Source organism: Oreochromis niloticus, linkage group LG20, assembly GCF_001858045.2.
Source record: "Oreochromis niloticus isolate F11D_XX linkage group LG20, O_niloticus_UMD_NMBU, whole genome shotgun sequence".
Lineage (NCBI taxonomy): Eukaryota > Metazoa > Chordata > Actinopteri > Cichliformes > Cichlidae > Oreochromis > Oreochromis niloticus.
The window spans coordinates 19,080,914-19,102,449 of NC_031984.2; the positions used below are offsets into that span (position 1 = coordinate 19,080,914).

Below are 21,536 nucleotides of genomic sequence, written 5' to 3' on the forward strand. Positions count from 1 at the left end.
GCTGCAGAGTTTTTTGTGCAAATTTTGCCTTATTCTCCTTAATAATCCAAGGTATTTTATTTTTTTATGTCTCCCATCGAATTCTATTAGTCACTTCTTTTTGTATTTATTGAAATGTCTCTATTTCATAATAATAATAATAATAATAATAATAATTTCATAATAAGTCTTATAAACTTTTTTAAATTAAGTATAATTTAAGCTTATAGAACACTTCTGTCATTACAGTGCAATGTGTGAGCATCTCCACCAGATGACACTAAATGCTCAGAGCTGGGGAGGTTTTCTGCAGTTAAATCATCCACCCACTGGATGGAAGCAAACAGAAATAAAATGATAGTGAAAGGAATAACCGGAAATGATTTTACTGCAATACCGGATAAAATAAGGGAGAAAAAGCAGCGGGAGAAAAGAAGCGATGGTGAACTTGTGACGCGTCTCCTGTTTATCCGCTAAAAGTTGCGTTTGTTTACTATCTTTGTTATTCGGGCTGTTACGTTAAATGGTAAGAGAAAAGCACAAATACGTTCCGCCTATAGCCTGCTTGGTGTATGAGAGCGAGTCTGTAAAGCGCATCTGGAAGTGATCGATAGCAGATGCCGCACAAACCCAGGAAGTGCAGAGATTAAAGGGATTTAGAATAGAAGTGCTGGATGTAGAACAAAGGCTTTGCGTCCTTCATGCACTGAAAGTAATAAACTCTGTTAGCACATGGGCGTGTGACGTAGGCTAAGAAAAAAAAGTTGATGAAGTGATTATGCGCATGCTGAAATTATGATATCTCACTGTACATCAGTATTAACGCTTATTTGAACAACGCTACGGTTACAAACGATTGAGTTGCTGTAGACACTGGCTGGTCTGTGGTCTAACTGAAAAAAAATATTAATGCCACTTAATTTTCTTCATGTCCGAAGCTTACAGAAAAGATAACATAAGCACTGTATAACTTCCCATGTATCACAGTGTGAAATACCCTCACCAGTCACTTCATTAGGAGTTTGCTAGCAGTGGGTGGGACCCCCTCGTATCATTGATTCAACAAGGTGCTGGAAACATTTCTCAGAGATTTTGGTCCATAATGACATGATGGCATCACACAGTTGCTGCAGACTTAATTGGCTGCGTATCCATGATGCAACTCAACTATTCTACCACGTCCCAAAGGTGATCTATTTGATTGAGATCTGGTGACTGTGGCGTCCATTTGAGTACAATGAACTCATTGACATGATCGACTAACCAGTTTGAGATTATTTGAGTTGTATAGGTAGGATGTCCTGTTTAAACGGTGCTCAGTTGGGGCCCAAAGTGTACGGCAAAAGTATCCTGCACACCATTACACCACTACAAGGTGCTGAATTCATAATTTGTCTTTTTGCCAAATTCTCAACCTACCATCCAAATGTCGCAGCAGAAATTGAGACTAATCACACAAGGCAATGTTTTACAGTCTTCTATTATTTCATTTCAGTCACCTGATGCAAATGGTGGTTGTAATGAGTGGTTATTTGAGTTACTATTGCCTTCCTCACATTTCTCAGCAGTTTGGCTATTTTAATCTCTGAGAACTGCCGCTCACTGGTTACTTTCTCTGTTTCTGATCTTTCTCTATAAATTCTAAAGATGGTTTGTTACGGCCATGGCTGGGTATGACTTGCTCTCTTTCCTGCCGTAGATACTCCCCTTTCTCTGCTGTCCTTTCTATTCAACAATTAGGCTATGAGTACTTAAGACCAGGGATAGCTGAACTCCAGTCCTAGAGAGCCTTTGCAGTTAGCTGAGTTGCGTATGGCTTAACTGCTTATGCCTGCTCTGTGGAGTAGAGGGCATTTTTAACCATTTAACTTTTTTGATATGCTCTTATGCATCAAATCTTTTCATGCTTATAGTGACTTGTCTGTCTTCTTTAGTATAGTTATTAATTAAAAAAAACTTTATTTCATCTATATTTTTGTCTCCTTGTCTCTTTTTCCCCCAACCTGGATGCTTTTTGTTACTTCCCTGCATTCCCTCGACTTTTAGAGGAATGTAACATGATTTTGTGGGAAAATCCCAAACTTTCTTCCCTATTCTAATTCTGAGGTTCAATTTGACTGTATCTACATACCTAAATACATTCAGTTTCTACCATATGATTGGCTAATTAAATATCTGAGTTAAGGATCAGTCGCACAAGTATAACCAATGAAGTGGCCGGTGAGTTTATTTTATCAGAGGTTGTCATCAGAGATTGTGGTTTTCAACACGCTATAACATATTATGTTACATATTACATGTTAAATTATGTTAAATGTTACAGTTTTATATACTAAAAAAAATGGCTGCAAAATTGAAACATTTATTCATTAAATATCTTAAACAGTCTTGAATATTTCCCATTGTACATTCTTCATCCACTGGATTATTGGAGAGACTTGAATGAGTCATTAAAATAAATGTGAGAATATCTCATTTTTCCATAGCCACGTAAATTAAAAGGCAGCCAGGAATATGTTTAGCAGTGATTATGCAGGCATGTGCAGGACAATTAAGTGTTACATTAGAGCCACATATATATATATATATATATATATATATCAAGTGAGCAATGTAATTGGCTAGTATTGGCTTAGAACAGATATATAAGCATTGATGCACATGTTATCGGTCATGCAGCAACTTGAAAACTTTGTTTTTGTTTTGTTTTTCTTTTAAAATAATGAGAAGGCAATGAATGCTTGTGGTAATGTAGACATGCTGTCATTGCCTAGTTTGACCAGCAGAGGGACCCTCACTCTGTCTGCAGCACATTTAGCAGAATAGCGTCACCGCTACAATTATTACCACTAGAAATATTGGAGAATGGATGGATATTGGAGCTGTTTACTTTTTTTTGAAAGTTTAATTTAGTCAAATGGTTTTTGGTTGAGTTTGTTAGATATGTAATATCTGTGCTTTTATTAAAAGAGTTCTTCATCAACTTGTTTTGCCAGGAGTTGATTTAAATCAGTCATGGCTGAGGAATCAGGAGAGGAAATCCAGCTACTCAGAAGCCAGAAGCCAAAGCTTATAGAAATCCTAAGTGCGGATCCTGACTTTGTACTCCAGCATGCAGATGCTCGCCGTCTGCTGTCTCGTCACGCCTACCAGCATGTGAAATCTTGCCGCATTCCTAGTGAAAAAGTGACAGAGCTTTTGGATCATGTCATACAGAGAGGTCCCGAAGCAGCAAAAGAACTACTGGAGCTTTTCAAGGATAACGACTTGCAAGAAACCTTCCCAAGGCTTGACTTTATTAACAAACTGAAAATCAACACACAGTCCTCAAGTAGGTTAAAATTTGCTCATGTTCAGCAATCTTTTATTCCAGTTAGATTTCTATTTCTGATCTATAAATAGAAACTTTTTTTCACTTCCAAGGGGGAAAAGAAACCTCAGAAAAAAGAAAACAAGCACCTGAGATACCAGATGTCATTCCAAACAAAAAGATCTGCAACAACGGTGAGTGGCAATGACTGAAATATATTCCACTGTCAAGCTCTGTAAAACATTCACATACTGTAACTGTCTCATCCCACAGGCTCTGGCATGGTGAGTGAGAAACAGCTGATGTGTGTGGCCCGTACCATCGGCAAATCTTGGAGGGCGATTGGCAGAGAAGTTCTGGGAATCTCATCTGTAAAGCTGGAGCAAATCGAAGAGGACCATAATCTCCATGTGGAGCGAGTCTTTGCCATGCTGCGTTACTGGCGTAACTCACAGAGGGAAAAAGCCACACCCACTCAACTGCATTCACTTCTCAGTCAGGGAGAGTGGATGTTGCCACCTGAAAGCATTGACTTCCTGTTGAAGACTGACTGATTACTTACCCTAGAGTAATCAGTCCTTATAAAGGAAATGTTTTTACTGAGAAGTCGGATCATAAATATCAGGGCTTAAACAAGATTTTATTGTTTACTGCACTGCATTTAGCACTACTGTACTTTATACTGTACATTTTAAATAATGCATTAACAATTATCCTAGAAAAGTCATAAAAGTTTTGTCTCATGAAATGTCTTACAAGATTTTTTATTTCTTTTTTCTGTTGTGGTATCTGTAATATGATTTTTATTCACCCTTAATTTGAGAAGATAATGCAAAGCAAGCGAACTTTATTTGAACAGCATTTTCTTTTTATGTTGGGATTATTCATCTTAGGGATGGAGCTCAGCAGTCCACATGAAGCAGCAGAGAAAAGAACATTTTCAAAACTCATCTCTTTCATGGAAAACAACTGCAAAGGACAGATGCGGGAAAACCTTAATACCACTTGAAATAACTTTTTGTAATAGTTGTATTATTCTTTCAACTGCTATAAAATAAACAATATCTTATTTTTACTCTTTTATCCACTGTTTAAGAATTGCAAATGGGGCACAGATGACTGGAAGGAAAATGGTGTGAAATCAAGTTGAAGGCTGATAAACTGGTGTGTAAATGGTTTTTTGTTTGGGGGTTTTTTGGTATTTGAATTTAATCACCAGAGTAGCCAGATCAGCAAGTTCAGCCACAGACAAAAGCATCACTGAATGTCCCAGAAACATAAGAGATTATATAAATCCTTAAAGCCATAAAAGAATGATGGGGTAATGTTGTCACCCCACGGTACATTTTTCTCAGTGTTGTGTTATACTGGAGAACTAGATATTTTCTCTAGAAGATGGTCGTGGTGGAAACTCCCAGTACAGCAGCAGTTTCTGAAATACTCTGACCGGCCAATCTAACACCAACATCCACGTCATGCTAAAGTCACTTAAATCATCTTTCGTCCTCCTGTTGTTCAATTTGAACTTTAACAGATCACCTCGAACATGTCTTCGTGCATAAATGCATTGAGTTGCTGCCTTGTGACTGGCTGATTAGACGTTTGCATTGACGAACAGTTAAACAGGTGTACCTATTGAGGTGGCTGATGAGCGTATATTCGCGCTTGACTACCTGCAAACTACTCCTAAACGTTAGCTGTTGCTGCTCATTAAAAAGGTAAATAAATAAAAATCACAGCTGGAAGAATTGAAGAAGTAATAACTGGAAACAAAGCAATCTTAGGAGTTCTTTTCTGCAGAACTATGAAGGTTTTCTGTCTGCGCAATCTGGGAATCCCTCTGCTCCTGCATTGATGTTTCACAGAGTTTCTGTAGAGGCTGACTTGTGTCTTTTAAGATTCATTCACCTTCTCATGCATGTCAGAGCAGATAAACGGCCTCTATTGCATAACACTCCATAACTCATCATAGTAAAATGACTGCCTTTAAAAATGTTCACCCACAAGCTAATCTGATGCTCTTTGTTGTGAACTAATGAGAATCATTTCATGAAAACCTCAAAAGTTTTATCCATTAAAGTGCTATACATGACTTATGACTTACTAAAGCACATTGACCTTCTAAAAATGAACTTTTGTGATCCCATAAATCACAGTTGTGTGTATGTGTGTGCCCCATTGTCTTTCCTCAACTCAGATAACATTAACTAGAAGTGTGGGACAAAGGTTGCCTCCCTCCCTCTCTTGCCACCTTACCTTTGCTTTGTAGCCATTTTCTGCAGTCTGGTGTCAGAGCACAGCACAAACCTGTCTCCATTCTCAGGTTAGTAGTATGACGTTTGCACCATGTGTCTGTTTCTTATCACACCTTTTGACTTGAAAAGTATTTATGTTTTTTTAAACAGCACATAAGAGATAATGGAACAAGCTAGTCTCCGTGACCTGAATGAGCCTCTTATTGACCATGCTGAAGGCCAGTTCTTCTTGAATGAAGCCTTCAAAATTATTATGGAGGAAGTGCTCTCCAATGGCACAGATATCAAACAGAAGGTATCTTGTGAAGCACAAAATAGCTTCCCTGTCTGCGGTGGCTAACAGACTGCATAATCCTAACTTTCCTCGTGCAGGTTTGTGAGTGGAAAGAGCCCGAGGAGCTGGCTCTTCTCCTGGATTTGGGGGTGAGAGAGACAGGAGAGCCACGGGACAAGCTCCTCCAAAGAGTAAGAGATGTTGCCAAGTACAGCATTAAAACAAGTAAGTAGAAAAATGAGCTAAACAGACAGGCACTTCTCTGATCTCGAAGGGACTATTTTTTTATTTATTTTTTTTGTTAATTTCAGGTCACCCACATTTTTTTAATCAACAGTACGGTGGGGTGGACTATCATTCCTTGGCTGGAAGATTCCTCACTGAGGCTCTCAACACTAATCTGTAAGAAGGAACAAATACAAGAAGATATATAAGATAAATATTGAGGGGATGGAAGGTTAAGCCTGTAAGAATATTGAACAAAATGTGTTAGGCACTGATCAAAGGAGAGTTCAGAGCTTCTGCTCTGTAGAAATAGGAATAATCTTTTCTGCATATTGCAGGGCAGAAAAAATAGCAAAAAATCCTGGCACAACTTCACCTGCTTCCAAGGTGCATGGAGAAGATGAAAGAATTAAAAAAGCAGGAACTGACCCTGATGAAGGCCACAAGCCGAAACGCGTTGGTCAATTATTAAAGCTGTTGTTCGTTTCTCAAGTGTTGCTGGAGTTCCTGCTTTTTTAAGGGCAGAAAAAATAACCTTCAACATTGAGATTATTTTAGGTATTTTGCAAATTTTTAGTGTATCAGAGTGTTTAATAAACCGAATTTATTAGAAAACGAGCAAAAATATAAAGTCAAAGAAAATGACTCAAAGTGTTTCAAAAGGATGTTTAGGTGCACTGTTTGAGTGGTGCTTCTTGGCACCAGTGCTGATTACATATTTCACAATGTTGTGTTTTTTTATTTATTGGTTAGTAAGCAAAGAAAGTTTCCTGACTCATACAGCAGCACTGCAGAGATTCACAAAGCAAAAGATAAAATGAAGACAAGGCTAATCCAACAAATAATACCATCAGACTTTTTCTGTGACAATTCAGCTTCACCTATGAGGTAGCCCCAGTCTTTGTGCTGATGGAGAACGAGGTCCTCAGGGGCCTACGTCAGCTCGTTGGTTGGACAGAGGGTGATGGGATTTTCTGCCCAGGGGGCTCAACCTCCAACATGTATGCCATGAACCTGGCACGCTATCAACGCTTCCCACAGGTCAAAAGCCAGGGGGTGTGGGCTCTCCCACGGCTAAGCATCTTTACATCTCCAGAGGTGAGGGCGACTGTTCACCTGTTTGTCTAGTTGTTGTATTGATGCAATGGAAGCTTCATCAGGTTTATTTCTAACTTCATGACACTGTTGAAACAGACATACTTGTGTTTTTTCAGAGCCATTACTCTGTAAAGAAAAGCGCTGCATTTCTGGGGATTGGTTTAGACAATGTCATCTTTGTGAAAGTGGACGACAGGTAATTGAACTTTTTTATTGTCATTGTACAGTTGCTTGCACAGAGAAATTAGGTAGCAAGACCACAAAGGTGCAAAAGTAAAGAAAATAATATAAAAAAAAGAACAACAATATAAAAACACTATATACACAATGTATAAGTTACATTATTCACTGTTGGCGGTGTATACAAAGGCATCATAATGAGAACACTGTAAAGCTGTTCTTTAGTCTGTATGTTTTGCACCTGATGGATCTGAACCATTTTCCAGAGGACAGGATGTTGAATTGGTGGTGGTTAGGACGAAGTTGGTCTTTTATAATTGCCGTGGCTCTAGAGTGACATGTAGAGGTGGCAATGGAGTCCAGGGAGGGGAGTGGACAGCCGATCACCTTCTCTGCAGTTCTGATGACCCTCTGGAGTCTCTTCAGTGTGCACCAGCACACTCTCGATTGTGGCTCAGTAGGACACTAGTAGGTCAGTCTGCAGCCTGTTCCATCTCAGAACCCTCAAGAAATGAAGGCGCTGCTGGGCTTTCATCACTAAGGCGGATGTGTTTGTAGTCCAAGAGGGTCTGGGATGATGGTATTGAAAGCCGAGCGAAATCAATGAAGAGCATCCTAACTGAAGTCCCAGGATTCTCCAGGTGATGCAGAGCAGACTGGAGGGCAGTGGAAATTACATCCTCGTTGGACCTGTTTGCCTTATAGGCAAACTGGTGGGGGGGTCAAAGCTGGGTGGGAGGCAGTCCTTTATGAGCTTTAGGACAGCTTCTCAAAGCACTTTGCAACCTCAGGTGTCAGTGCAATGGGTCTGTAATCATTGAAGCCACTGAGAGTGATGGACTTGGGGACTGGGACTATTGTTTCAGATTTCAGGCAGTGAGGGACAGTGTAACAGGGAGAGGTTGAATAGTCTGGTGAACACAGGAGCCAGCTGGTCAGCGCAGACTTTGAGCACCCTCCCAGGTATTCCATCAGGGCCAGCAGCTCTCCCCTGATTTACTGCTCTGAACAAACTGTGAACCTGGTGTTCTTGGAGGGTAAATGTGTGTTGGCTGTGATCAGAGGCTATAGGCAGGGCGGTGTGCATGGTAGGGGTGTCTACAGTTCTCTGGAAGTGGGCAAATAAGTCATTTAGTTCTTCTGCTAATGAGATGTCCATGTTATCTGCATTTGTCCCACTGCCTTTGTAATTGGTGAAGTGTTTCAGGCCCTCCCATAACTTTCTGGGGTTGTTATCTGAGAGCTGATCCGATAGTTTACTCGAATAGTCCAGTTTTGCTGCTCTGATGCCTTTTTTAAGATCTGCTCTTGCTCTGCTATACATATCCTGGTCCCCAGATTTGTATGCAGAGTTACGTGCCTTTAACAACGCCTGAACCTTACTCGACATCCAGGGTTTTTGGTTGGGGTAGACCCGGAGCCGCTTTTCCGTGGTGACAGTGTCAATGCAATACATGATGTAACCCAGCACTGCAGCTGTGTGAGTCTCTAGGTCATCATGTTCGAAGACACTCCACTCTGTGAGGGCAAAACAGTCCTGCAGCTGAGCCAGAGCATCCTCAGAAATGGTGTTAATAGTTCTGATGGTGGGCTTTGTCCTTTTACTGAGTGGTGTGTATAAGGGGACAACGAGCAGAGAGAGGTGGTCGGACATACTCAGGTGTGGGAGGGGAACAGATCTGTAGGCTTGGTTGATATTTGAGTAAACATGTGTGTTGTTCCCTCTCATAGGGCATGTCACATGTTGAACAAATTCAGGCAGCACAGTTGTTAAGCACGCTTTGTTGAAATCCCCTGCGATGATGTGTGCTCCCTCTGGATATCTCCGTTGCTGTTTAGAGATCGAGTCGTGCAGGTGGGCAAGGGCTGAGTTAACATTAGCGTCTGGAGGTATGTAGACTGCTGTTATTAGCACTACAGGCAGTTCTCTAGGCAAGTAAAATGGTCTGCACACGATAGACATTGTCTCTATGTCCGGAGAGCACACTGTGGTGATTATCTTAGTGTTTGTGCACCAGTTGTTATGTGTGTAAATGCACAAACCTCCACCTCTGCTTTTACCTGCTGTAGCCTTTCCGTCGCTGCGGTGCATTGTGCGGCCTGCTAGTTGCATCGAGGCGTCGGGAATTTCTTCTCGTGGCCATGTCTCTGTGACGACCAAGGCACAACAGTCGCGGACGAGTGGCTGTGCGGGGAGAAGTAGGTTCAGTTCGTCTGTTTTGTTGACGATCGACCGTGCGTTGGTCAGGAAGATGCTTGGAAGCGGTGGTTTAAAAGGCTGCTTCTGTAGCCTGGCTAGCACGCCTGACCGGCAGCCCCGCTTTTGTTTGCGTTCTGTCCGCCGCCTGGGTTGCTTGGCAGAGCCGATAACAATCCACGGAGCGCCCGGTGTTCTCGCTATCTCCGGGGGGATGTTGTTGATCCTCTGATAATCACTGGTAACGGGGATCTGGCTGTTACATCCGATGTCGCATAATTCCAGATGACTGTAGGTAAGTTTTGCTTTGCAAAAAGAAAAACGCCTAATTGGAGAGCCTGGAGCCGCTGCGTCCGTGTGCGCAGCCATCTTGGATGAATAACTTGTTAGTTATCAGTTGCCCGCTGAAAAAAGTTCTTGAGCAAAAGAAATTGAATTTTCTTCTGTCCCTAATTTATACCATTGCAAAACCGAATGCTCATAAAACTCAACTTGCAGATGTCACTTTGAGCTCAGAGAACGTGGAACATGTTATATGACCTTTTATATAGACTCAATAATTATTCAAAATACAGTCCCAATAAAAAGTTTAAGACCACTCAGTACAAATTAATACACAGATGGTACTTCACTCCGTCCAAACTTTATAGAATGGGAATCAGTCCCAGTAATATATGCTGGAAATGTAGTTCAGATCCAGGGACATTTATGCATGCTATTTGGGAATGTGGGAAAGTTTATCCCTTCTGGCAAAAAGTATTGGACAAAATAGGAAGGTGGATTGGTTTAATAATACCCTTGTCACCAAGACTGTGCTTATTAGGGGATCGGTCGGTGTTGCCTGGGGTTTCAAAATATGACTTTGTGGTTATAAAGGTGGGGGTGATTGCAGCGGCCCGAGTTATTCTCAGTGTATGGAAGGAACCATCTCCTCCAGAATATAATAGGTGGAAAGAAAATATGCTGAAAATGGTGTCGTATGAAAAATTCTTGGCTAGGATTAATGACGATAGGGAGGGTTTTGACAAATCATGGGGACGTGTTTTTGGCTGAGATGGTTGAAATTTATTTGGTGAGGACAGTTATCTTTAGTTAAATTTTATGCTTGCTGTGTTGTATGTTTGTGTAGGCACTCAGTAACGGAATAACTTAAGAATTTGATTGTATTGTCCTTTTTTTGTGTGTGTACTGATAGTAAGTATTGAAAATAGATCCGAAATGCAAAGTTGAATTGACCATGGGATTGGAAGCTGTCTTTTTGTTTTTGTTTGGTTTTTTTTATTTCTTTTTTCTGTTGCTGTTTGGTTTGTTGTTTTGTTTTTGTTTGTATAAAGGTTAAAAACAAATAAAGACTTTAATTACAAAAAAAAAAGTTTAAGACCACTTGAAAAATGGCAAAAAAAAAAATTTTAAAAAATCCTATTTTGCATGGTCGGATTTTAACAAGGTTCCAAGTAGAGCTTCAACATGGAACAAGAAGAAATGGGAGTGAGACAGAGTAATTTCAAAATATTGAAAACAACGTTTTCAATACTTTAACAGGCTGTTTTCAGGCACACCATAGTTGCAATTTTTCAAGTGATCTTAAACTTTTGATTGGGACTGTAAATAATAGATTAATGTTCTGTATTGAAATAATTGTTACACCTTGATGTATTGTAAGATAAGATAAGATAACCTTTATTAGTCCCACACGTGGGAAATTTGTTTTGTCACAGCAGGAAGTGGACAGTGCAAAAGTTATGAAGCAAAAATTAGAATAAAATAAAATAAGAATAAATACAGTACACAACTGTACAAACCTGGAGTTGTGCCAAGTAAAAATAATACCTTCTAATTAAATGCTGTCTCTTGTGCTGCAGAGGTCGTATGATTCCAGAGGATCTGGATGAAAAGATAGAGCTGTCAAAATCTCAGGTAGATTTGCTGATGTTTAGCTAGTTTTCATCAGATTCAACATGTAGCTTTTAGCAGTCATCATCTCCTGACTTTAATTGTATTTTTGTGTGTTTTCCATTAGGATGCAGTGCCATTTCTTGTAAGCTGCACATCAGGAACCACAGTGCAGGGTGGGTTTGACCCGCTGGAACACATAGCTGATATTTGTGATAAACACAAGCTGTGGATGCATGTAGATGTGAGTGCACTTGTGGAAGACTGATCTGTGTTGACAAGACTTGGTTTTGTGAACCTTGTGAGACTTTTTTATCCCTTGTTTTTCAGGCTTGCTGGGGAGGGAGCGTGCTTTTTTCTAAGAAACACAGACATCTGATGAAAGGAGTTGACAGGTATTAAAATGTACATGAGCTAGTACATGAGTGGAGATACAGTGTAAGGCTGTGATGTTGATTAGAGTTTGTTTCTGTGTATAACAAGAGCAAATTCAGTAGCCTGGAATCCCCACAAGATGCTGGTGGCTGGCCTGCAGTGTTCTGCTTTGCTCCTGAAGGACACCACGGTTTGGCTTCACAATTTAACGCTGCGGAATTAATAATCATAAAGTTTTTAGTGAAATGGGTTTGTACGTTTTCTGACAATCATTGACTTTGTTCCAGAATTTGTTGAAGCAGTGCCACAGTGCCAATGCCACATACCTCTTCCAGCAAGATAAGTTCTACGATGTGAACCTGGACATTGGGGATAAGTCTGTGCAGTGCAGCCGCAAGGTGGACTGTCTGAAGCTGTGGTTGATGTGGAAAGCTGTTGGCTCCACGGGCTTAGAAGAGCGTGTAGACAAGGCTTTTATTCATGCAAGGTAGATAAAGGATGTGGCACAGGGCAAGCTTCAAGTAAAGTCGTAAAGTCGGATTTGTCTCATTCTAACAGAAGATCAGCCTTACACATCCATTTAAGACCCCTTGAAACCAACTGTCTTTCTCTTGGTTTTCACTAACTAATAAATTATGTCTAATATATAAGAATTTTTTTTTTTAATATGGTTACCTTTTTTGGCTAAATTTTTTCTCTTGCAGATATCTGGTGGAGCAGATGAAGAAAAGAGAGGGGTTCCAGCTTTTGAGCATGGTAATTTCATACATTTTACATAAAGCATACCTGAGTTTTTTACCTGCAAAATTTCATTATCATGCTTGCATTTGTCTCTGTGGACAGCCAGACTTTGTGAATGTCTGCTTCTGGTTCGTACCACCGAGTTTGAGAGGGAAGGAAGGAACTGAAGATTACCAGGAGAAACTGGCAAAAGTAAGTTTGTCTATTGCTGACTAAGAATAAGCTGCCACATTTGAGATATTTTATTCCTTCCTTCTGTTGCACACATATTGACATGTACTTAGATGTGACATCTTCAATTTTTGTAGTGTGCTTTTGAAAAAAACAAAGAAACCCCCATTATCTAAAATGTACAGTTAATTCTGTGTATTGTTTTCTTGCTAAAAGGTAGCTCCTGTCATCAAGGAACGTATGATGAAGCAAGGCACTATGATGGTCGGCTACCAGCCTCTGGGAAACAAGGTCAACTTTTTCCGTGTGACTGTATTCTCTCCCCTACTGTCCCAGAAAGACATGGACTTCTTCCTTGATGAAATTGAAAGACTAGGAAAGGATCTGTGACAAAGCCCATAAGTGAACACCTTGCTCTTCAGAAAATTTTAACGTGTTTAATGCTGGTCATTGTAATTTTACAAATAACAACAAACACATCAAATTGTGTTCATTTCAATATCTGATTTCCTAGATTCCCACAGCTGTTAAATAAATAAATAAAGGTTACTTGGTATTATAAAATTTATATCATCATGGTCTTTATTGTAAAGGAGTTTAAAACACTTTTGGAGAATGCCTATCCTTTACATTTTACTACCAAACTAATTATGATATATATTTTTTAATTAATTCCAATAAAGTGATTTGGGGTTTTTGTCTTATTTTGTTTTTACCTAGAAAAGCAGTTCAGGTTTACAATGTCTTTCTGTAAGTGTAATGTAAAACAAACAATAAAATAAATCGTCACCTCTGAGAACCTGCTTTTGGTCTTGTAATGGATTAATTATGTAATTATTTGGTTAGGTTTACGCCAAAAAATACTTTCTTTGTGTAGGAAAAGTGTTTTCAGTCAAAATGTAATATTTATAAAGTCTGCTAGACACAAAGCCTTTAAACAAAACTTCTGCAGCACACCTTACAGTTATGGCCGCAAATCTGGGTCAGTCCGCTTCGGTCACGTGTCTTGGCGTACCACCAATCAGGACTCTCCCCGGGGAGCACTTCCGGTGGTGTTTCCTGTCAGTGTTTGTAAACTGAGAAAAAATTGGAAGTGCGACAAGAAATATTAATCTTCAGCACTCTGAAAACCGAAAGGTAAGCGGTGGAGTTTGCAGCATGTCACTCGCGGCTCTGTAAACGTTTTATTTCTCGGTGCCCGTGTGTTTGGAGCAGTTGTAGCCCGCGAGGGCGGCGTTATTTTGAGGTCGGCGCGGAGCCTGCACGCCCTGCCTGTTGTTGTGCTGTCCGGGGCGGGGGTGGGGTGGGCGCTCAGTCACACAAGAGTTGTCCCAAAATCCAACTCCGGGCTGGCTAGCTGCTTTCAGCTTTCGTTTCATTCAGCGGGGACTTTCAGCGTGCGGCACACTTTCATACAGACCCCTGCAGAAATATACAAAGCTGTCTGTCCCGTGACCCCAGCGGAAAATAAACCTCTCTCTTACTTTCTCTTTTTTTTTCGCAAAAAAGCTGGGATACGTTGCTAGCTAACTGCAGCTAACTGTTTGATCTTTGTAAGACCGATCAGTGAATAAACCCACCAGCTTACAAATGAATCGCAAAACAAAGCGTTTTCCAATAATAGATGTGGTTGGATCAATTAAAATAAAAATCTCTGTCCGTATTAAGGAGTTTACTGTGTGGGTGGGCTTTATAAGCCTGGGTCGTCGAAAGAGCCCCCTTAACATTAACATAATACATCATGCAGCAATCGTGCCATTTATTGTGCATGTTTGTATGCATTCACCATTTAAGTACTTCTAGCACCAGTTTTTGACCTGACTGGGAAACTGCTGTATGTATTTTATAATCTAATACATGAGTATTAGATGCAGTTAGAATAGACAAGAAAGGAGGGTAAGAGAGCAGGACAGCACACAGGGTTCAAGGCAGACTTGAACCTAAGCCACTGTATATGCATATAACCTCCTAAACCCAATGAGCTATACCGACCTCCTAGTTGCTTGGTTTTTACAGTATTTATGGTCTTTACATGGATGACAGAAGCAGCATCATTCATATCCTTTGTAATAACAGCCACGTTTCTGTGTAGGGTTTTCAAGACTAATACTTATATTTTGTTATTTTAAAATTCATTTTAAAACATCAGCCGATATTAATTCTCACAAACACACAAAACATAATCAGATTTTAAAACATTTTGATATATGTAATTATTTAAGAATCCACACTGAGTTAACGTGTTTGTAATGTGATTCCTAATTTTCTCTGGTTGGTGCTTCAGAACATGCTTTGACATAGGTAATAACAGTGCAGATTTATTTTTGCTGTCATGTGCATGAAAAAGACTTTCAAACAAATTCTTGCTGGAAACCAAGCTTCCAGTCTTTTTTTATTACTGCAGCTGTATTAGGTAGATATAGGTGTGTGTTTCATTACACTTGGACTCAAGTGCACAACAAACCATTTAAAAAGAAGCATCCCTTTCTATATTCCACTACCAGCTATTGTCATTGAAGGATTTGTTTGGTTAATGTATTATTTACACAGATGCATTGTGCTTAACCAGCTTTTTCCTCATCTCCATCATTTTTCTCATTTTACCTTTTATTGTTGTGTTTTCTGTCAGCCATGTACCAAACCACTGGTGCTTTCCTGTCTGATAGACAGCACATATTAAAGGTGCACATACATTTTTAGTCATATATGCATATGCCTTTATTTTCAGACTTTTGCCCCTGATGATTTTGGAGGGTGTAGTCTCATCTGTCACCCCTCATCCCGAGTGAAGCCCCTCTGTCCCCACAAACACACACGCATTCAAAGCACGGCGATGACACACCATTCCAGCAATTCTGTTCGAGACCATATGAAATGGGTCAGTGGAAGTCTCTTCATCTCCAGATCACCATCATGGTTTTATCGTATGCATGTATCCGTTACTTCCATTGCTCAGTCCCCCTCTCCCTCTCCTTCCCTCTGATGCCTCGCTGTGTGAGGACTCCTGCGATCTCCTCTTTCAAAACAACATTTTGCTTGTGTTGTCAGGCTGGGTTGCTGGGCTGCGAGGCGGTGCTGTCCAGCATGGCCCTAATGCAAGCCAACAACATCCCAGGCCAAAAGAAGATGATGTCACCCTTGGGTCAGGGGCAAAGGACCAGTCCTGAAAGCCACCAAACCCACTCACAGCATAGCCAGAACCACCACAGCCACCAGGTGCATCATGGACAGGCACATCACAGCCACATGGGCCATCCATCAACTGGGAGCTGCCCGCCCCTGGTGAGAGATGCCTCTTTATTTTGCAAGGAGAAATAACTCACTTTAAGTCTGCTAATGTTATTTCACAGTTTTGTTTTTATAAGGCAATTTAAGTTGTTGGTTGACAAATGTACACAGGTTGCAAACCAGCATTTAACACAAGCCTGTTGTCTTTGATCATAATTCCCACATTTTTTCGTCTTTCAAAAGCTCATCCGGAAAGATGGAGATTATCATACATCAAGGATAATTGAGGGAAAAGGCATGCAGGCAAACCAGAATATGCAGCCCAAGAAGAAACACAAAAAATCAGGTTTAGCCAACAAAGTAAAAGTGGAGGTAAAGAATGCTTAAAATTCTACTGAAATTAGAAAATGAAAAGACTGTTACTCTTAAGTTAATTTCATCTAATTGTCATCATGTTTATAGCATTTAGTTCCATCAGTTGATATGGATGACGACAGCTCATTGAAAGTCCAGAAGAACTTCATCTGCGACCATTGCTATGGAGCTTTCCGGAGCAGCTACCACCTCAAGAGGCATATTCTTACACACACAGGTGAGAACTTACCCTCACCTCTTTACTTTAATTGGACTATTTTTTTTATTTATTCATTGTTTTTTGTATGTCAACTATGTAAGTCTTTGTGAGGATGTTTCTTTGTATCCCATCTGCTCAGAATAAGCTTAAAAATACCCACCAACTCTTACCTTTATTTTTAGTATTTGCTCCATGAATCTGTTTTGATGCGTTTTCAGAGGTTGGTTGACACATGTGAAAGTTTGTAAAATGTGTCTTTTCCACGTTTCTTCTTCTCATTTTGTATGTTGATCTGAGTTCTGCATTGGTCCTAATTTGTAACTCAATTGTAAGACTCATACTACAGTAATGTGCAAAAAATCTTGCCATCATTTTTTTTATAATTTGTTTCTGAGGAGCCACACTTTGTTATCATCTTTTACAATGGTCTATAGAAGGCGTGGAGCAGTAGTTCTCCAGTCTTTCCAAGTTTTTCTTTGGACATTGGATGCCTTTTCACTCATTTTCAGTATAGTCCTCATAGTTGACCATTTTCAGAGGAGTGCGGTTTTTTTCTTTTGTTAAGCCACATAACACTGAGTATGAATCATTAAAGCATGAAAAGGGCATCTAGCTCAAGAATAAACCCCTGTCATGTCTACACATAACAGACAGCTTAGGAAAGAACCAATTTTAAATAGTGTCTTTGAAAATCATGTCATTTGATCCCATTTCTTCAGTTGAATCTATAAAAAAATGCCAGTAATAACACACCTTGACAAGCACAAAACAGTATTTTAGACCAAACAGGTCATTCCCCAAAAAAAAGCTATTTACTAAAAAAAAAATGAGGAAACTAAAAAAGTGGAAAACAAAAGATATGAACAGTGTTTGAAAGTCATTTCATGAAGAAAATGGAAGACAAATCCAGCAAAGACCTGACACAGGACCCGACAGATGCATCTGAACCTTCTCTGAACTGTTTGCTGAAGCCTCACGAGAAGTGAAATTGGTGGAAGGCTGGGTGTCAAGATTAGATTCTTTAGGAGGGCAAATGGAGAGAAAATGCTGTGGTATACCAAATTAAACAAGAACTACACTGAAAATCAGAGGCAACAGGTCTTATGGAGTGGTTAATCCATATTTGAAATTGTTGTTTCAAATTGTCATCAGAATGTACAGAGTAGGTCAAAAGAGAGGTACAACAGAGCGTCTAAAGCTATCTGTAAAACACAGTGGATGCTCTGTCATGGTTTGGGGCTGCATTTCAGTCACTGCTGTTGCAAATCTTCTTAAAATTGATGGAATTTTGAAAGCAGAGAAGTAACATCAGATTTCGATCCACCATATAGTACCATCTTAAAATTATCTCACTGGTAGTGGCTTCAGTAATCCCAAACTGACAGCCAATGCAGTAAAAGCATACCTGGATAGAAAAATACTCAATGAAACGCTGTCAGTGTGGGATCATGTTGACAGAGAAGGGAACAAAAAGCAGCCAACATCCAAAGAAGAGCTTTGTGTGTCCCTCAAGAATCCTGGATTCCTGAAGACTGCATAAAGAAATTACAAGAGTGCTTGTCTAAGAGAGTTCAGTCGAAAAAAAAGCTGGTCATATCTAATATCAATTATCAAGCTCATTAGAATTGCCCAGTCTGGTTTTGCCTTTTATATTTTTGTTTGCACCCCTTTTCTCATCAAAGAGGTGTCTCCAGACTTTAACGCAGTAATGTAGATTTAGGTGTCTTTTGTGAAAATCAGCGATAAATGCAGCATGTCCTGATGATTAAATTCATTTTCCCCGTGTGTGTGTTTTGTTTTGTTTTCCAGGGGAAAAGCCATTTGCGTGTGATGCTTGTGATATGCGGTTCATTCAGCGTTACCACCTGGACAGGCACAAGAGGGTGCACAGCGGAGAAAAGCCTTATCAGTGCGATCGCTGCCATCAGGTTATTCATACTTTTTATTTTTCACTAATATACTTTACGTGTACTGTACTTGGAACAGATCCTGCATTAAGAGATTTTCAGCTTGTCACAATCACTCCAACAACAATGGATTGCAGATGTATTGGTGATATGGCACTGCATGTGCCCGCTGTCTTGAAACAAAAAAGAATACAGAAAACCAATTTAGAAATATTTTAGTTTTAAGCCGGAAAAACAAAAATTACCAAGGGAAGGGACCTAAAGGAAGCAATCAAACAATGTCTAGGGTGCATAATCTGTAATGTGGGCAGTGCAAGTGAAAAACTAGCTGTATGCTGCTAATTTATCTATCATTGACTCCTGTTTATATTTAAAATCAGTTGTGCATGGAAATAGAGACTTTCTACAGCACTTAGCATCGACCATACAGTGCAGGATTTTCAAGGCTTAGATTCTAAATTCTGATCAGAATCTCAGCCAGTTTCTGTGTGCCAATCTCTACTTGAACCACTTCAGCAAGTATTTTACAAGTGAAGTATTTACCAAGTGGAATTATTATGGAGGTACACCAATAAATGAGCAGCAGAAAAATGACAGACATCGCCCAAATAAAACTGCTGCAAATGTACTACCCAACTCTAATTCAAATACTACTTTGGCTGAAGCCCACGTTTGTTTGCATTGCTTCAGAACTTCTCACGGACAGACAGGCTCCTGAGACACCGACGGCTGTGTACAGTTGGGATGAGCAAAGAGGAAAGCCAGTACTCCCAGGACTCATCTACCCATCCAGCCTCATGGAGCCCACTACATCCTTCGAGCAACCGTCTGACTGTCTGACCCTCAACTTCCACATAGAGACCCAACATCAGTCTGCAGCTCAGTAACATCACACCTTGGAGTGGTGACCTGAAAATAGCCCTACTTTTCCACAGCCAAACTTTAGTTTGCTCTCACCAGCTCATAGTGGATTTTTATTTTTTTTAACCTACTGTCACTTTTAGAATCCAGGAAGAAGGCGATGGGGAACGGACTCATTTACAGTCACGGACATCGTATTGCGGCAATAAATGGAGATTACACAAAATTTGTGACTGCATGGACAGTCAGCACCTTTCGTGCTTTCAGCCTGCAGTCAACCCCAACTCTGCCTTTTAATTCAAACGAACAGTTCGCTAATGTAGACGCAGACAGAAAACCACGAAGCATTAAAACGTCCTATTTGTTTTGTGTTTCTTTTGTTACTAATTATGTACCGGCTACAGCTTATAAGCAAAAGGTCACAGCAGGCTTGCTGTGTGCTGCCTCGAGGAAGTGATTAGTCAATGAAATACTGTAGGTCGGTAACACATGTGAAGTTAAATTTAATGACCTTTTTGATGCCGCTGGTCTAAATGTTAAAGATTGTTGGAGAGGAAAAAAAAACATCGAATTAGTCATCCATTTTTACTTTATGTACCATATTCTTTTAGCGCACAAGTCTTAAATTAATCAAAATATTTTAATCTGCTGTTCATGCTGCTGTACGTCTGGAAAAATAACTACAGGTCCAACCCTACTGGTAACCAACGCAAACACTAAAGTTGAATTGGATAAATGGTATCTGTACCATGGCAAACACATTTAGAGTTCTACCTTGTTTTAAAGGCATATGGCCCTAATTGTAAGACTTACACTGGCTAACAGCTGACAGATTTTCAAGGAGCTCAGATTTTTTTGAAGCTGATGTTTACTGGATGTAGGGATGACCCGTGTGTGGCAAAAATGAGGTTTTTCTTAACGTGCTTCTGTAAAATGACCTGCAGTATAAATCCATTGTGGTTACTCTCCCTTCCTAGAAACCGCTGTCTTGCCTTTTCCTGTTCAGTGATCAGAGATTGTTCTCACTTTAAGACTTTTTATTCCCTTCATTGTATTTTGGTAAATCATTAGGTTTACTCTTAGATAAATATCTATGAAATATTGTCAGAATCATGCTCGTAATATTTTTTAAATGCAGCTGGATCAACGCTAGTCTCGAGTCTTTTCACATGAAAGCACTGGGGACCTTTTTCTTCAGTACTTGTGTGAATGGCCCAGGTCAACCAGGTTATAATATAAATAGGCTCATCTACAGATTCTCACTGCTGAATTGTGTGTTTGCCTGACTGAATGTGATCTAAATACAGTTCCATGTCATTTCATCCACAGTTTAACACTGAGCATCTTCAGTGAAGATGACAAGTTGTACTTTGTTGTGGAACTATGAGGGTCGTTTGTATGTTGATTACTGGCAATGTAAAACTTCAGGCCTGTATATTGTGAAGTCACTGGACTGCAGATGTTAGTTCAGTTGTAGATGACTATTATTTAGACGAAAGGTTTTTTTAAATAATAGACAGGTAGATCTGTTTCTGTCAGACTTTTAGATATGTGAGAAGAGTTTGGGCCCATTGCTGACTGTCTACTGTTTATGAAGTTAATATATATATCTATAAATTGTTTTAGGGCTAGAAGATAGCATGTATGGGACCTAAACTCAAAGGCAAATCAAAGTTTTGATGACGTTTTAACCTTTAGTCTGATTATTGTTGTTCTTTATGATAGTTCAAAAGGCCATGGTGACTCAGCACGAAGCTTGCTTTTAGGACAAAAATTTGAAAATGTCACACTTGCCCTTTTAGTGCAGCAGCTATGATTAGTTAGGATATTTTGTTTTAATTTGCATGTATTTGTTGGAGGATCTTTTATTCATTTTTTTGCAAAATAATATTTTTTTTTTGTTTATCTGTTTTTGTTTTATCATCCCCTATATTTTGTTATGCCAGGAGTGACATCAAGTCAGTTTCACACTGTAGTGAGTGGAGTTTTGGGCCCAAAGTAAAAATAAAGTTGTTTCTTTTTAAATGGGCGGTATTGGTCATATATTTACAGCAAAGGTTCCTGGGTGATTTTCTAATAACAGTTTTCAAAGATAGTCTGTAAAGTGTGCTACGTTCAAATATTTGTGTAAGTAATGCAGCAGTTATGTCAGCAGGTGGCAGCCATGACCATATGAGAGCCAATTTTCCTCTCAGCCTGTTAATGGAAATGGAAACAAACCTCTGTATGTTGTTTCAAAGAATGCTGCCTCCTTTACACCAAAAAGTT

The 21,536-nt window shown here is 39.7% G+C and overlaps 3 protein-coding genes across 9 annotated transcripts; all 3 read left to right on the forward strand.

Annotated features, from left to right (window-relative positions):
- Positions 1-347: 347 nt before the first annotated feature.
- zgc:174906 (uncharacterized) lies at positions 348-4,373 on the forward strand. 2 transcript variants are annotated; one of them, XM_005478031.3, is made up of 4 exons: positions 348-458; positions 2,976-3,310; positions 3,403-3,483; positions 3,563-4,373. In XM_005478031.3, exons 2-4 carry the CDS (start codon positions 2,995-2,997, stop codon positions 3,841-3,843), a joined length of 678 nt encoding a protein of 225 aa, XP_005478088.1. In that variant the 5' UTR covers positions 348-458; positions 2,976-2,994; the 3' UTR covers positions 3,844-4,373. The 2 variants fall into 2 exon arrangements, with proteins under 2 accessions (XP_005478088.1, XP_003448241.1); XM_003448193.5 differs by having other exon boundaries at positions 349-505.
- A 1,129-nt stretch (positions 4,374-5,502) lies between these two features.
- csad (cysteine sulfinic acid decarboxylase) lies at positions 5,503-13,501 on the forward strand. 5 transcript variants are annotated; one of them, XM_019350162.2, is made up of 14 exons: positions 5,503-5,612; positions 5,695-5,839; positions 5,917-6,043; positions 6,130-6,220; positions 6,919-7,141; positions 7,258-7,337; positions 11,381-11,435; positions 11,539-11,655; positions 11,742-11,806; positions 11,895-11,976; positions 12,074-12,184; positions 12,491-12,542; positions 12,630-12,719; positions 12,915-12,950. In XM_019350162.2, the coding sequence occupies exons 2-13, from the start codon at positions 5,708-5,710 to the stop codon at positions 12,692-12,694; spliced, it is 1,200 nt and encodes a 399-aa protein (XP_019205707.1). In that variant the 5' UTR covers positions 5,503-5,612; positions 5,695-5,707; the 3' UTR covers positions 12,695-12,719; positions 12,915-12,950. The 5 variants fall into 5 exon arrangements, with proteins under 5 accessions (XP_019205707.1, XP_003448309.1, XP_005478090.1 ...); XM_003448261.5 differs by having other exon boundaries at positions 5,504-5,612; positions 12,074-12,273; positions 12,915-13,501; XM_005478033.4 differs by lacking the exons at positions 5,503-5,612; positions 5,695-5,839; positions 5,917-6,043; ... (1 more) ...; positions 6,919-7,141; positions 7,258-7,337 and adding an exon at positions 7,344-9,211 and having other exon boundaries at positions 12,074-12,273; positions 12,915-13,501.
- Positions 13,502-13,695: 194 nt separating this feature from the next.
- On the forward strand, positions 13,696-21,293 carry znf740b (zinc finger protein 740b). Of its 2 annotated transcripts, XM_003448192.5 has the most exons (7): positions 13,696-13,835; positions 15,427-15,576; positions 15,747-15,980; positions 16,170-16,298; positions 16,389-16,518; positions 18,310-18,428; positions 19,098-21,293. In XM_003448192.5, the coding sequence occupies exons 2-7, from the start codon at positions 15,532-15,534 to the stop codon at positions 19,245-19,247; spliced, it is 807 nt and encodes a 268-aa protein (XP_003448240.1). In that variant the 5' UTR covers positions 13,696-13,835; positions 15,427-15,531; the 3' UTR covers positions 19,248-21,293. The 2 variants fall into 2 exon arrangements, with proteins under 2 accessions (XP_003448240.1, XP_005478092.1); XM_005478035.4 differs by lacking the exon at positions 15,427-15,576.
- Positions 21,294-21,536: the final 243 nt, after the last annotated feature.

What these genes read in the sequence shown, in the direction of transcription:
- csad (XM_003448261.5), top strand. Translation starts at nt 5,708, where the DNA reads ATGGAACAAGCTAGTCTCCGTGACCTGAATGAGCCTCTTATTGACCAT. An exon ending in TTTGTGAAAGTGGACGACAG is followed by an intron (nt 7,338 to 11,380) that starts GTAATTGAACTT and finishes CTTGTGCTGCAG; the next exon opens with AGGTCGTATGATTCCAGAGG. An exon ending in AGCTGTGGATGCATGTAGAT is followed by an intron (nt 11,656 to 11,741) that starts GTGAGTGCACTT and finishes CTTGTTTTTCAG; the next exon opens with GCTTGCTGGGGAGGGAGCGT.
- znf740b (XM_003448192.5), top strand. Translation starts at nt 15,532, where the DNA reads ATGACACACCATTCCAGCAATTCTGTTCGAGACCATATGAAATGG. An exon ending in TTCGAGACCATATGAAATGG is followed by an intron (nt 15,577 to 15,746) that starts GTCAGTGGAAGT and finishes TTGTGTTGTCAG; the next exon opens with GCTGGGTTGCTGGGCTGCGA. An exon ending in GCATATTCTTACACACACAG is followed by an intron (nt 16,519 to 18,309) that starts GTGAGAACTTAC and finishes TTTGTTTTCCAG; the next exon opens with GGGAAAAGCCATTTGCGTGT.
- zgc:174906 (XM_005478031.3), top strand. Translation starts at nt 2,995, where the DNA reads ATGGCTGAGGAATCAGGAGAGGAAATCCAGCTACTCAGAAGCCAGAAG. An exon ending in AATCAACACACAGTCCTCAA is followed by an intron (nt 3,311 to 3,402) that starts GTAGGTTAAAAT and finishes TTCACTTCCAAG; the next exon opens with GGGGAAAAGAAACCTCAGAA. An exon ending in CAAAAAGATCTGCAACAACG is followed by an intron (nt 3,484 to 3,562) that starts GTGAGTGGCAAT and finishes CTCATCCCACAG; the next exon opens with GCTCTGGCATGGTGAGTGAG.